Consider the following 16788-nt stretch of genomic DNA (forward strand, 5'->3'; position numbering starts at 1 on the left):
ATTATGAATACGTTAACTAGTAGGTACATTTATTTTTTATCCTAATAATTTCAGGTTCCATCGCTTTACAGACATTTTGTTATTATTCTTAAAATCTCCCTTGCACTTTATATATTATTCTATATAGTTGTACCTACCCGTACATAGTACCTTGTCCAGGTTCAATGAACAGATATAATCAGACATTTTCGTGGAAATAATATATATGTATGTACTAGTTTTTTATTGTCATGCATGCGGATTTGATGGGAAAAGTTTTCCGTGCCTTAGTACGACATAGAAATACGCTTAAAATTCGCACAACTTTTGTCGTGATAATGATTTACTAGTCTTGAATATTGTAAATATTTTAATCAATTATTATAAATATTTTTTCGTAAACACAAACGAGACTAAGTATTTACAATAGGTTTACATATGAGGAAAATATAGAACGATGAAAGTGTCACGAAATGGCCTCGTCTCAGCATGTAACATGTTGCTGGCGACTTCCAGTGCTGATCTTCCGATGAGACAATAGTTAATTAGCACAATGATATATTATACAATGATATGTTATTTTGACTTTATGGTCAAGCAATAAAATCAAGTGTCTTTAGAACATTATATGGTAACGATGATGAAAATTGCACCAGAATCAGTGCCTACTTCAATTTTATCGACGTTTTGTTTAATGTGTGTTTCCAATAATACAATTCACGGCACTCATGATTAAAATTTTATTTGGATTTACAGTAGTTGGCTACTTAAAACCTTTTTTATTTACTTTCGTATTTTTGATTCATACTTGTATTACTTAGTGCCGGGCCTCACTAAAGATAAAAATTTCACTGTGAATTGCTTGCGCTCACTTGCGCAATTAGTAATAATTAGACATAAAGTTACATTATGCAAATCAAACAACGGTTATGAGTAAGGTACTTTAAATAAATTTACTTCTCTCACTTAATCACGTCAGCATAATACTGTAGGTATCTAAACTTTCGTTTGCGGAATAGGCGTGCCATACATTTTTATCTTTACACAACTATTAAACACGAACTTTAACTGCATTACAAGATTGTTTTTACAAGTTATTTGTCGGGTTTAGCGTACGAGCTTGGGAAAGAAACTTGAAATGCATTTAGACACTTCTCACGTCTCTTGGCGTACATACATAATTCGCGAGGCAGTTAAAACGCATATGTTAGCAAATCAACGAGTGACGGATAATTCCCACGTCGGAATAACCACGACGTGTTAATCACGGGGGCATTAGTCTGACCCCGGGCGCCAACGTCTTGTCTCACTTAGTAGCTCGCAGTGAGACCCAGCGTGTCAGAGGTGACTAGGAAACACAAGATCATGGCCTTATATAATTCATTACTAAGTATATCGTCATTATTTATTTTTCGAATGCAATTTTAGGGACCTCAGGAAAAAGTAAAACTATGGAATTGTTTTTTTTGTTAATTAAACTACGCTCAAATTATACACCTACACGTCGGATGCCTATGTAGATGAAATAATAAATCAACTATGTGCTTCCTTAGGAGGTTTTTAGGTGATAGCATGACATTTAATCATTAGTTAAAATATTTAACAGCCGTGTTTTATAGTTGTCTTGGAATGTTGTAAGTTTTCGCTCATTGCAAACACATTATTATTTTACATCCGTTAAAAATAAATCAGAAGTTATGTGCCAGGATGTGAACCAAATACATTAGTTTAAAAACGGATTTGATTAGCGATCAGCTACAAAGCAGTGGCTGGTTAATCATCTTCGTTACTTTCAAACACGAGCTCGCTGGTGCAAATAATAAATCTTATACCGTTTGTTATCGTGATCAAAATATTTCTCCGACGCCAAGGAGCAGCTAGCAGATTGTCAGCGGAAGCCATTGATAAAATATCACCTAATTAAACTGGACATGAGCGAGCTGCCTTTCTATTAAATTATTAGTTTTGACACTCGACAAGAACCTGTCACTTTTTATGGCTCACGGACGTCAGAACAAGCATTTAAATTAATTAAAGCCGTTTAAATAAACAGTCCTATTAATTAAAGTTGTAATAGCCAATAGGGGTTCAATCGAATAACGTCGATGGTACATCATCTCGTAGACTGGATTCGGTTTACGATTTTTGCGATATTTGATTACATAGGTACTATAAAGTGACTTAAGAATTTGCTTGTTATGATTTTTACAATTACTTAGTTATCGTGAAACTTATTTTCATGCATATAGGAAAATTTACTAGCGCTGGTGGCCTAGCGGTAAGAGCGTGCGACTTTCAATCTGGAGGTCGCGGGTTCGAACCCCGGCTCGTACCAATGAGTTTTTCGGAACTTATGTACGAAATATCATTTGATATTATTACAAGTTGCTCTTCGGTGAAGGAAAACATCGTGAGGAAACCGGACTAATCCCAATAAAGTCTAGTTTACCCTCTGGGTTGGAAGGTCAGATGGCAGTCGCTTTCGTAAAAACTAGTGCCTACGCCAATTCTCGGGATTAGTTGCCAAGCGGACCACGATAACGCGAAAAAACATGCAAAGGTAACGTTAAAACGATTTCCTCAAACCAGACAGAGTTGACTTATTTTATTTTATATTATTATATTTCTATGTATTATATTTATATTATTATACATATTTGTATTATCACTACACATTAGGGTGATTCACTTTTGTATGGAGAAAAAAAAGTTGTGATATTTTTCCTGACTTTGCTCACCAATGGAGTCTCCCCACACTAAAAACTATCTATTTCAATTTTCGAAAGAATCGAATAACGTTTAGAGGTTGCACAAGTTGAAAAGGTAGAGTGAGAACCCCATACATTGCGTGAAAATGAACTATGTTCTAAAATGACAAAATATAATGAACTGATACTAAAATCAAATAAGAAAACTGAATTTTGCGTCTAAAACACGATAAAAGCACTTTTCCTTTGGAAACAGGTGGAAAAACTGAAAAATCTTAATTAGAACATTTATCGAGTAACCAAAATCCAAGTTGACTACTAATTTTAAAATTTATTTATATGTAGAAGGTTCAGTATCACACTACTCTCCGCTGTGATGGTAGCCGCTTAAACCATTTTCTACCCTCCGATGTAGAGTCGTTGTTATTTGAAAAATCTTTGTTGATGTTGTGCAACCTCTAAACGTTGACCGATTTTAATTTCTTTTAACGTATAATATTTTTTTATCAGTTAGAACAAGAATTCGAGCAAAATCAGATGAAAATCGAAAATTCGGAAAAATGAAACTCCCTACTACACATTATAAAACAAAGTCCCCCGCCGCATCCGTCTGTTTGTGTGTATTGTATGTTCGCGATAAACTCGAAAACTACTGAACGGATTTTCATGTGGTTTTCACTTATCGATAGAGTGAGCGGCAGCGGACTTTATTTTATAAGGTGTAATGTAATGATATATTATAAGCTTCACTAAAACATCTTCATATGGCTTAAAATTGGATGCACTTCAACTTGTAGAACGACTTGAATGCAATAGCGCATACATCAGACTTGTAACTGGCTGTCAGCCAACCGTTCACGGGGTTGGTTATTGATTGATTATTATACATGGATATATATGGACTACGTTTTTGTGGACGACGGAAACGTCGTTATTTCTATTATGCCCAAGTATGCACGGGTACGTACTACGCAGTGTTTTATTATGAATACGGTTTATTGTAATTACCAAAAGGTTAATAGACTAACGTTATCTAAAATAAATACTTATAACTATAATAAATCCAGGCTTTTCCAACTGTTCTTATGTCTCACTTTCATTGCCATGTTATTTCTTCCCGGCAATAACACTTTAACTCATGAGTAATTTGAGAACGTCTGGTCCCATCCATCGCCGGGTCACTACCATTAACGCTATTATCCATTAACCTTTGGCTTTTTTGCTTTTAAAGTGCTTGGAATTGAATCTCTTACTTTTCATTGTACCGTAGACCGGGGTGACTTTGGAAAATTTGGGGTTACTTTGATAGATTTAAAACGGCCATAGAATTACCATTATTAATTATTTACTGAAAATGTTCCTGTAACTAGTTAGATTACTGTATATTCATATTCACCTACTGTAAAAAATCTCGCATAATTATATATTATGGCTTAAAAACTAGAATTTTAAAGTCGCCCCTGCATTTGTAAGTCACCCCGGGCAATGGTACCAATAATTGAACATTCTTAATGAAAAACATGTTTGAAGCTGCGTTGACTGCGTTGTATGAAAAATGATTAAGTTTGCATTTTATAAGTCAAGAAGTTTAAGTTAGATTATAATTTGATTAATCCATTTTGTATTGTTTGCTAGGTACCTATGTGTGATTTTTGTTTCGGGGTCCATTATATGTTAATGAATTGAATATTGACTATTTGACTGATTAACGTCACTGATATCGATGTATTAATTGTAACTTAAATTGACTTTAAATTAATACTTAAAGTATATTACTCAAGCTTTCACTTTAGATTTAATGAGATATAAGAACATTATACATTTGATATTAATAAGCATTTTGAGTATTAAACGTTTTACCGTCAGCTACTAGTTTCTAATCTGACACGTATGTACCTACTCGTATTGGCAATGTTATAATTTAAAGACAAAGCATGCTCTCGATTGAAGATTGACATTGATTGATATGCTTATTGTATCTCCTATATTTTTTGTGGGCATAGATCTTTACCAATTTTAGCTATAATTAGGTTACTCTTTGTTTGGTAATAGAAATCTCAACTGTTTTTCTACTATTGAGAATAAAATTGTTAGGTAGGTACTGACTTGAAGTGACCACAGTCTTTTTCATCCTACGATATTTGACTTCAACATTTTTGATCTCAAGGAAGAAAAAATGAGTTTTACCATGTACAACTATCTGCATCGACAAGGTAAACATATCGATTGAGACCCATTACCTGGCCCATACGGACATTATTTTGTCGAAAAAGCGATATTATTGTGAGACACGTAGTCCATTGCCTTCATATTGCGAACGCTTTTTAACAACAATCATGTCAGAGAATCGATGGAAAAGGCGTACAGGGCACAGCAACAACATTTTCGTGTTTTATAATAAAGGTCGTTTGGTAGACTCGTACCAGACGTTTGGTCACGGGGTTAATGGCCTCGTTCCGTGCCTATGAGGGATCTTATAAATAAACTAAACACAGTCGAATTTATGTTAATTTGCATTGATATTCTGCGGCTAAATATTTTTTCCAAGTGTAATAATTGTTGAAGAATAATTAATGGGCCATGGTCAATAGAAAATACAAAATTGCTCTATAAATAAATAAAACAAAATTATAAAAACGTACCTAAAGCGTCGCGTCACTTGAAGTTCTTGTACAGCATACATTTTCTCATAAACATTTTCTAGCTGGAAAACCGTGCCATAGCGCTCTTCGTTCTCCCTATTTAAAATGGTTTACATTTTCTTCTCCGCATCTCTAGTTTCTTTTCAGGAATTTTACCGCGCAAGAGTGCTCAGCGTTTCTACGTATCAAAGGATTTTACTCTTTTACGAGCGCATTTCTTTTATAAGGAAAACTTTAATGTCAAGCGGATTTAGTTTAAGTACATTAGACTACTTACTTTGCAAAAGGGAAAAAAATAATAATCAAATAGTGAGACGTGGTTGTGATTTCTTTTATTTATGTATTTAAAACCATATATGTAGTAGCAGTATGAACATTCTAGAAGCGAACAAAGAGCTGTTGAAAGAGTGAAGCCGTTTCGGTTAGCACCCTTCTCCTCCGTGGAGTAAAGGCAGGCATTGTCTTCCGAAGGTGTAACATGATACCTATACCTACTGGAAAAGGAATTTTAACCTTTAACTGCTAACTGTTGAAAGCAGGTGCTAAACAGGGAAGCATTCAGATATTCATTTATAGCATAGCAGGTACGTTAGTGCTGGTTTGTGTTTATATTATACTTACTAATAAAGTGAGGGGGTCTCTTCCCGGTGGAACAAAAATCAAAATGTATTCAATGTATTCAAACCTTTTCGAAACTTTGTATGCTGATTGCGAATACATAATTAGTTTAAAAAAAAGATTTTAAATAAATTTTGGGAAGGAAGTTAATTACTTGATTTAGGTACCGACTAATAACATTTTAATAAAAAGTTTCTGTCAAAAAATAATTTAATGCAGACCGCACTTGTTTTGATTGTCATCTCTATAAATCCCCTTATTCATAAACGCGCTACAAAGCTCAAATAGCTAATATTCGTTTGTCCTTATCTGTATTCATTGTCATTTTGATTTATGTATTTGTTGTAAGAAAGGGATAAAACATAATTTTACTAAATCATTTACTAAAGTTTTAAGTGGGAAACTATATATGTTTGCAAAGTTTCAAAATGATACGGCTATTACAAATACCTATGTTAAAATCTACTTCCAAAATTTTATTTTATTGTTACAAGTGAAGTTAATGTCAATATTGTTTACCAGTAAAATTAATAATGTTAGCAGTCTAGGTACATTTTATTATTATGTTAGCTTGGGTCATGTGTTATCAAAGATCGACGGGAAATTCGTCTCCTTAATTTTGTATATTTTCTTCTTACTAAAAATCAACCTTTAATGTGCATAAGAACACTGTCACACTTAGAATCATAATATTGAGACATTATTTTATATTTTGGGTATAAATTGGGTCCATTTTTTATAAAGTGAATTATAAACTGAGATATTTATAATTCACTTTATAAAAAATGTATAATATTTTAATACAATAAAAAAGAAAATGTATGTACACTATTTCCTATCCTATATTTTTTAGTTAATGTTCTAAATCATGCGTAACATCTAATTATAAGTTTCATATAGAGCTATGTACTCTACTTGGTAACGTTCTTGAACCTACGTGTCATGAGGAGAAAGTTTTATTTAACCGCAGGATGTACAAAAACAAAGTTTATCCAAAATAGGAACAAGCCAATTTCAAAACTTAATAATTTATTACTGTCACGAGAGGTCGTCGAGTACCTAGATACAACAACGTGCCCGCGTATGAAAAAGCGTACAGACAATGCTATTCTTAAGTTTCTAATATATTTAGAGCCTTCAAGCGGGTGTGGTACTGTTAGTTCAGTACAACGAGGTTACTGTAGCATTATTGTATGATTATTTGAGATGGAAATGCCGGTGAAAGAACATAGGACGCCGCGTAATTCGAGCCCGGCCCGAGAGAATGTGTAATTTCATCCAATTCATTTTTTTTTACTATTCGAGCGTGCAGCTATTCGAATCTCGCTCACAATCGAAAGGTGAGACTGTGAAGAGATTGGTCAATTATAAAATTACTACGTACTTACTCTCGTTCACGACTCGGATTTCTACATTTCCGCAGATGCCCGTTGAGAAATTTAACGTTGAAAATAACACGTAGTTAGTCGTCGGGTGACGTGAAATAATGCAACTTTCACGTGCACTGACGTATTTAGAAATAAAAGTAAAATTATATTCAACATCTACTCGTTAGCAGGTATCAGCGCTTAGTCAAGTAGGTTTGCAGCTCTCGCTTCGTTACTGCATTTTATTTAAAGAATTCTCTCCAATGCAAAGTTTCTACTTTCACAAATGCAACGAAACCTTGTCAAAATATCAATGAAAATTATTAACCTGATTTTAAATGCATGCGTCCAGGCATAAGAAAATTTATAGCTATATTCAACTGCATACGGTTTCAACTAACTAGGTAACTGTCGAGAGATGATTACATTGAATACGTGCATACCAGTGTCATCTACCTGCATATTACAGTGCAATAAGGCGCTAATCACTCGAAGCTGGATTCACACTTGACTGGTTTTTGCATAAGTTGATAATGAAACGTTGCGTTTCGAGCACGAGCGTCGCGGGCGCCCATGCGAGCGACATACAAGTCATACAACGCCGCGCCGCTCGACGCTCGTCGCGCTGCTCCCTCAGCTGGAACGCTCATCATTTCCATATCCCTCACTATTAAATTAAAACCAAGATTGCCTGGTTGCTTTACAAGACAATACGACTCTAAAAATAAATCAAGAGCTGCTGTAATTAATGCCTTATGGAAACTGTATTTATGAAATTTTATCAGGTTTTACTACCTCATCTTTTGCAATTTTGCATAATTTTCTCTCTCTTTCTCTCTAGGAACATATGTTATAGTATAAAATATGTCTAGGCGGTGAAATATCTGTCGTCGTGATAATCGTAGTGCATGCAACATCGGTCATGGAAATCATCAGATTACAATTTATGAAACTGACTAAATGAAATTGGAAAATATGCCGTTATCAACATGAATACGGTTCAGTATTGTAGGAGTCCTTCTTTTGTTTCTACTCTGGGCGGATACTGCTTGTATTGTATGTATGGAATCTGTTTGTAGTCTGATAGATGCTCACAAAACCCTTGCGTTGCTGGGTCTATAGACACGTTTTTGTCTTCCTTGTCGTTTGTATCAAGTGATACCCGAGAAACGAGACGCAATCTGATAACGCAGATGGTGTAAATCTTACGTTTGCGTGTTTGTACCAGTCCTTATCGATACGACAATTCCAAACCTCGTAGATACTTAGATAGGCTATCTGCTAGAGCTTTTACTTATACCTAAGTGGGTAAATCAATACGGCACCCTGGGCGTTATCTGACCATGAGGCTTACAAATTAACTATGCAAATCGAGTTTTCTTATTAATGACTAACGTGGAAAGGTTCAAACGATTTTATTAGGGTTCAGATATAAACATGTAAAAACCGAACAGAGGGCAGACACAGACCAAAATATTACTACTACATTAAAGTAGAATGGATAGAAAAAAAAACATGAAATCATGTCTAATTTTCATTTACCTATTTTCGTCATTAAGTAATGGAAAATATCCTTTAAGCCCCCTTATAAATGATAAGTTTATTTGAATATTTAATAACATAGAGCATAAACGCAACGCTATCTTGGTCGACATACATTATTGTTTTAAGTGCACGAAGGTGGGATTAATAAATGTGAGGTGCCCCCGCCCACAAAGATAGAAAATTTCCCAATTAATTACCTAGTAATCCGGGTTGTAAATTTAATTGGTCACTAAGCGTTTTAGAAAGTAGATCAAACTTTTATGCAGCAAATCGTAAATGAACGGTATAAATGTTAGTGACGTCACAATACGGTCGTCGGGAAAGTGCAAATCGTTTGTCCAGCTAATGCATTGCCTTTCATTTGCAAACGAAGTTTTCTCCTGTCGTCGCATATGATAGAGTTACGGGCTTTCATTACTGTGGGTATCATTACCGCGGTCTCATTACTGCCAGCATTTTTAGAGCAAAACCGCAGTCCGCAGAGGCGTAAAACCATTACTCGAGCAACCGCTTGTGATATCGAACACCTAGTCGGCGGCGCACGCGCCTAACTAGCGACACTATCGCCTCTGTGATCTCGTAACTCACATCTACGTCAATTCCGTCCAATCCTAAATATAGCTGGTTATTTATTTCTCCTTACTTTAAACTACACGTTTTCAACGACTATGGTAATTTAACTAATAAGCCCTGAGCTTTCCAACCATTGTTTGTCATAATTATCATTAAACATGCATATTGCTAGTTCAAAGAAAATGTAAACGTCAACGTTTTATGGAAAAACAAACCTTCATAATCACAACATCGTTCCCTTTTAAAACTGAGGAATTTATTATTATCTTCCGGCCAGCCTTTCTCTGTCTTATGACAGCTGTTTATTTTTGAAGCTGAACCCCGTCTGCGTTTTTTTTAGTTGCGTGTGGCGCATGTACCATATATGTATGTATATTACTATTAAGCAATTTGCTCCCACACGCTTTCTTCCCGTAGCTAATTATAGGAGCAGAGACGTACGGTTTGTTTACAAGATTTATAATTAGAGTTCGTGTGAGCTGGATTGTAATCATCGTCGAAAGATAGCTGCACTTTGATGCAATAGCCTGACGTATCAACAAACTCTGTTTTCAATCAAATTCTGTTATCATTTCCGTGGTTGGGTGATTGGCACAGGCGTGCGGGAATGACACGGCTTAGGATGTTTTCGCACTAGAGATTGAGAGTTGCGAGAGTGATTGGTAAGCATCAGTTCCTTACTCTTAATTATATTACAGCTGAGGACGTAAATGATTATAATTCATACGCTATGATTCTAGTGCTATTCTAAATTCGGAATCATTGTATTGACAATTTGTTTTGGCATAACAAAATCATTATTATGCTTTTTTAAGCCAAATAGGTAAAAGCATGGTCTAATAAAACATGGTCTTCTATTCCCAGAGTGACACGGGCCTACGTCACAATAACATTGCCACTTTATTTCAACATAACATGTTACATGGGTACATTATACCTATGGTTAATAAGTTAAAATATTTCTTTATAATATTATCATTTTCATTTATATGTATTTTATCTTAAATTTTACAATAACACGTCATTTTTAATTATTCGTTAGCAATATCTTCCGATTCACGAAAGAAATTTCAGACGTTCGGGTAATTCTGTTTACATTACTGTCAACACAGGATAGCGCTGTCATATTTGACAATTCAGATCTAGATAACTTCATGCCCTGACCGTTATCCTTGTCGAACGCGTGTTAATTGTTATTTCCTTCTCGCTCAGTGTCAGCAGTCGCAGTGTTTTCCAAACTTTTCACGTCGTAAGCTTGGTAATTAATGTGTAACTGTGAATTAGTTTTTCAAACGTTTGTCTTGTATAGATAAATAAAGTTTAATTTAATACATTAGATTGGTTTTATTTTACTGTGTTTCTACATGAATAACTTAAAATTAATGCCGTTAAAATAATTTTCACCGTTGGTTAAAATTCTCCCACATTTTAAAGTTTCAGAACCTGTAAACAGCATGATGACGTAGGCCCGTGTCAGTTAGGTCATACGCGAATCTCGGAATAGAGTACCAGGCGGAGTATATTATTATACCATGGGTAAAAGCTTCACTGAAGAAACCCCTTGCCTGGTCATAACTACGACGACAGCTATGCATTAGGGTTGGGATGTAGACGCAAGTTGCTGCTCGTAGTGCATAGGAGATCTAATCTACGGCAGCCGCGTCGCACGCGCCGGCCCGCGGCTGCGCCTACGGCCCCCATTACGGCTTCAATCTCGCAGATAACTCGCACGTCGAAGTGTGCTCTTACGCGACGCTTAGTTGTAATCAGGGAACTTGATAGCGAACTAGCGGAATGATCAAATGCCTATTAGCCATTTCTAAATTGATGACTATTTTTAAATTGTTTTCAGGGAGGTTTTATCTTCCGCTTTGACTAGGTAGTTTTTGTGCAAACTTCGCGATCCAACATATGGGGAATTGTATTTAAATTATTATAATATTTACCATTAGCTAATGTCGAAAAAATAAACTTAAGTCCGATGTAAATGCTAGACTGTAGTTAAACCTATTTTCGTATGTAGACAGTTAGACACTCACTTACTATTCCATGATTTCAATGAAAGTTCATGTGAAAAGTTGGAAATAGCAGTCTTAATGCTCTTAAGAGCCCAAGCTGCCTATACCCAAGTAAAGGCACGATAATGTAGACAGTTTCCGCAACGGTGCGGTATTGATTCTCTCGTCTGCGTGGAAACGCGATCTGGAACAATAGTCTACCTACAATAGGAAGGTACCTACTATAACTCCTTTGCTGACACACATGTCAAGGTGTCCAGTTATTGGAAGATGGCCAGTAAGAGACGATTTACCCTACTCTTGATTGATTTGACTTGATCCACTTATGAAAGGCTAGGTGGTACTTAATAAGCTACAATATCCATATATAGATTTGTAGATAGTTTCTCCATAGGTAGTTGAGCTAATATCATGAACTTTCTTCACTCCACCAGCCTAAGCCGAAAAAAATCACTAAAACAGATGTCATACCTATACTAATAGTCTGTTCGAGATCCTGAAAACGGTGAAAAATAAAGATAATACTCCTAAAAATACGTGTGATACCTCATTCGATTCGTCATGATGCCTAGAAAAATGTATTCGAAGCGTGTATTAGCACACAAAAAATATCAAAAGTTATAAGCAAAAAAATGGGGAAAAAAGTAGATATTTTTTATTTCCCCAATATCTCAATAAGTATTCATATTTAAGAAACGAAAATTAATATTATTAAAGAGGAGGATATTTCCAATAAAACATTACATACTTGCAGAACTATCTCCATTATTTATACTTTTTATTCATAGCTGAACACAGCCCTCCGCGTTCCATTTTCGGGAAAAGCGCGCGGCGTGAAAAAGCGGTTACGTAACATTAAATATACTTTTAAAGGTATTAAATATTCATTGAAAAATTAAAAAAAAAGATGGTGTATTTCGTCCCAACTTATCGAGTACCTACCTATATGCAATCTTTGAAAGAAATGAAATGACATATATTATACAAACCTAAAACAATAAGTTTTAAAAATTATAATTATATTGTAACGAAGAAAGAAAACAAATAGGTATTTCCTAATACCATTTTAGTAATAACGAGCAAACATTAGAACGTTAGCAAGTTAAGCAACTACCCTGAATAGCTCTAATCGTACCTCAGCACAAGTGCTTCCACTTATAAAACCGCACATTTGCGCTTCGGAACGTTATCTCGCCATCTTGCAGCGCCGCATTACCAACACAATTTGCAGGGAAATTTATAAACGCGGCGCAATCAAGGAATGGGCTGGCTTGTAGTGCAATAATTCCCTGGTCCACGATAAAAGGGACCTGGTATACTGGTAATTGGTGTCAAGTAACACTGTTATGTTATTATCTATTAATTATAACCGTCGGTGTTTAAATTAGAGAACAATGTGGCGGTATTGGTACCTACCCAGTAAAGACCTGTCTATTGAAACAGGAATGAATCGTCTAACATAGGTATTATTTTAAAAAGTAAAAATATACATTCTGTACATGCCTGGCATTGGGGTCTTGAATATATAACGAGAATAAATTTAGTGGGTTTTAACACGTCTGATGCAATTTAACACTATTTCCAACATTCCGAATTGATTTTACTAGTTTTAAATACATTGGACGCTCGATCGCTTCCACTTTGATTTTCCAACTTAAAACTTTCCCGTTCAAATGATTTTTATGGCTTTTTACTAAAGAGCTATTGATTTGTGGTTTCGTGCATGGACAGGGGGGCTTCTGACTCGCCAACTTGTCTCTGGCATGAATCAAGCTATAACAGACTCTTTTTCAAAAGTAATAAAGACCCCAAAGATATATTTGTCGGAATACAACGGAAGTGCCCTTCCCATATCTGCATACCGTCATTACTTAATGATGTCCGCGCGTGTCCAGTTACAGGGGAACTACAGTACGCCAGATGAGGGGTTGGGTAATATTAATAATAGGCCGGTTTGATTTCAACAACTGGACAGGGGTTTAAACCCATCAACCCATCATTTGATTTTAAAATATTGTTTAAACCTACATTAATCTAAATATTAAAAAATAAAAAACTGTAATAATTAAAATACATACATTAAACGTAACGGAGTATACCTTTTCAATGAGTCGTTTTGCTAAGCCGATATAAACATATTCCCGAAAGCAAATGCTACCTATGTTGTTGGTCAGTTAGCGTAACCATAAGACTAAACCGTTGTTTTCTCGTCTCCAGGGTGCCTAACGCGCCCAAGAGCTGCATCGCCGAGATCTTCAGCTCGGACGTCGTGGACAGCAGCCCGGTGAGGAATGGCAACGTGCGCCCGCGCGCCGTGCGCGACACGCCCACCCGCCCGCGCGACACTCACTCCAGACTTTTCGGACAGGTGATTTCTTAGTTTTAATCGATTGGTAGAACGTAGATACATAGATATATTAACATATATGTTCGAATAACACTTATACCTACATTAATGCTTGTGTGGTATCAGTGAACTCGCAATATTGTACTTTCCCAACCGAATATGTTGAGTTGTCCAATATTTTTCCTTACAGTAGGTACCTAACAAAACCAGCCAAGTGCGAGTCGGACTCGCGTTCCAAGGGTTCCGTACATTACACAATTTTTAACAATGTAGTTTTTGATGCGAACCGTGACTACCGTGAGGAAATGTCTTTAAAAAAACCCGTAAGGGTCGGACCAAAAACTAAGTAATTAAGTCCGACTCACGCTTGACTGCACATTTAATAGGTTTTCCTGTGTTCTATAGGTAAAGACCTATTTTGTGTATTTTTTTCAAAGTTTTAGACCCAGTAGTTTCGGAGATAAAGGGGGGGGGGGGGGGGTCATGTTGTACCTATTTTCTTAAATTACTTCTAAACAATTTATCTTAAAATTATAAAAAAAAAAATTTGAGATTATCCCAATGAGCTCTTTCATTTAACACGATGCATTAGATTAAAAGTTAACACATTAAAAGTGCCCCCTATGTTTAAAATTCATTTATTTACGTTACATGTCCGTCTTCGGGTCACAGGCTTACATATGTGTACCAAATTTCAACTTAATTGGTTCAGTAGTTTCGGAGAAAATAGGCTGTGACAGACGGACACTACGGACAGCCAGACACACGAGTGATCCTATAAGGGTTCCGTTTTTTCCTTTTGAGGTACGGAACCCTAAAAACTGATGATACACGTAATAATTTCAGACCGCCTCAGCCCACGTGACCCCCATGGTGACCGACACCATCCGCAGCAATATCAAATTCGGCGAGGCGACCATGAACGGCGGCAGCCCCGCGTACTCTCCCAAGATGAACGGCAGCGCCTCCTCGACGCCCAGCCGAGGTGAGACGGACGCCGGGGAACACTGTGAGTTCATTCAGTTGTAGGCACGTTTGCACGCCGCACTGGGGATGGCGGTTTATAATACCAACGGAGTTCAATGTGGAATGGATTGCGCTTCATACATGCACTAGATATACCCAGGTCGATTTGGGACATCTCTATACCCTATACTAGAGCCAAACATAACGTTCCGATGGGGCCATAATCTAGTATAGTGACTGGGAAAAGCGCTTTTTAGACAAGGATACCTTAAACGTATTTATTTTATGTCTACCTGCGGGATATATCTGTCTAAAATGTTTTTTTTTTAACAAATTTTTTGATAAATTATTAAATAGGTTACCCATAATTTTAGAAGTTTTTTGTGAAAAAAATTTTTGATAACACACAAACAAGATCTCGTTCAGTGATATCTTCCTGTTTGAAGTCATTCGAACAAACTAATTTAAACGATTGCGGTAAGCGGTATAGATAAAATCTCGCATCATCGTAAACTGCCGCTGCTCAATTCTCAGAAACCGTTCGTCGGCCTTCGATACTATCCATTCCACATTAAACCCATCTGCAGTCATACTAGAACTGAACACAAACCTTTTTTGTTTCGGACGTCCCGGTATGGCTGTAGTTAGGTACTCCATAAACAGAAAAGCTCTTTGACAAAGCACGCTAGGAACTGACACGCTTCTAACCATGCCTGACATTAATGCATAACGATTCAAATGAATAACTGACACACATTTTCAATGAAAGGAGAAGGTTTTGAATAAACAAAGACTTATCATACTACAGAGAATAAAGCTCGCATTGAATAAGAGCATGATTGCACATAATGCATTGTGATGTAATCACAAAAACAACCTCGCTAAACATTTTTCACACGAGTTTATGTAAAAACCTATACATATAACTAACATCCTCTCTAAAAAACTACATTAAATAGGTACATTTGTATAGTAAGGAAAGGAATAGGTTGCGTAGGTAATGTTGGTAATAGTTAGAAAACCACGACTAAAAGAATTTGATAATTAATTTTAGGAAAAATCACGAAAGACGTAGGTACACTTGCAAACATGGTATTTTGCTAGTTCGAATGAAAACCGTTTGTTCTGTAAATGGTCAGCATCGTTCACGCCGCCCAAGAGGAATCCAGTGACCGGAGATGGGGTGCTGCTGGAGCCTGCGCGACGTCGGCACCCGGCCGCCGCCCTGCGAGGTGCCCACCCCGACCTCGAGCCCCAACCCACCCACCGCTACTACACCACCGACTGGCCCCCCAAACCTGCCCAATACTATGTTCACTCCACTTCTAAACCCAGTCACACCTACCGACAGACTCCTTACACTTTGCTTGGGTTGGAATCTGACGACCCTGAAAGGGACCATCCGATACTAGACGAAGACTCACTGTCTCCCCAGCCCGTATTGGATAGACATTGGCCACCTTTCCCCGCTCAGCATTATTTGGAACCAACAGATAAAAAAACTCCGTATCATCCGCTACCGCCCTATGCTTTTGTCGGAATGACATCAGCCCTAGGAGAAAGACCAAAACCAGATTACAAATATGATCCCATACCGACTCTAGGTGGACTTATCGACCCTTATATTCATGCACAGGCAAATCCGCCACCAAGTCTTTTTAGATACGAACGCGATGGTCCAATACCTGAATTTGCTCTTTTCGAGACTCCCAAGCCACCCGGTCCGTACACACTTACTGGTTTTCCTCCCATTTTCCCAACACACGTCCCCGGATACCTGTTCGATCTGAAACGGCATGCTGAAGACTTCAGACCTAAGACGTACTATGTAGACTATCTTCGCCGAAGACAGATGGGTGGGTGTTTAATTCACCTTAGATTGAAGGAATGCCAATATTGCACCGCTCACCTGATGAGACACTTGATCAGGGTATTTTGAGAAATAAAGCTTCTGTTAATTGCAAATAAATATATAAAATAAGTGTTTACTGTCAAGGTTCAGTCTGTTTGTATTTTGTATAGACA

The 16788-nt window shown here is 36.7% G+C and overlaps 1 protein-coding gene and 1 long non-coding RNA gene across 4 annotated transcripts in view; both read left to right on the forward strand.

Moving 5' to 3' along the window:
- LOC134796505 (uncharacterized) overlaps nt 1-16788 on the forward strand; it is a 363632-nt gene that overhangs the window by 156349 nt on the left and 190495 nt on the right. The window lies entirely within an intron of this gene.
- The window catches only part of LOC134796158 (microtubule-associated protein Jupiter), a 166639-nt gene that overhangs the window by 147356 nt on the left and 2495 nt on the right, over nt 1-16788 (forward strand). For 2 of the 3 annotated variants that reach the window (XM_063768142.1, XM_063768134.1), the window contains exons 2-4: nt 13668-13818; nt 14644-14782; nt 15903-15995. In XM_063768142.1, the coding sequence (XP_063624212.1) occupies nt 13668-13818; nt 14644-14782; nt 15903-15995 (383 nt within the window). The remainder of the gene's footprint in view (nt 1-13667; nt 13819-14643; nt 14783-15902; nt 15996-16788) is intronic. The other variant, XM_063768149.1, reaches the window with a different exon arrangement.

Source organism: Cydia splendana, chromosome 1 (genome assembly GCF_910591565.1).
Source record: "Cydia splendana chromosome 1, ilCydSple1.2, whole genome shotgun sequence".
NCBI classification, from domain to species: Eukaryota; Metazoa; Arthropoda; class Insecta; order Lepidoptera; family Tortricidae; genus Cydia; species Cydia splendana.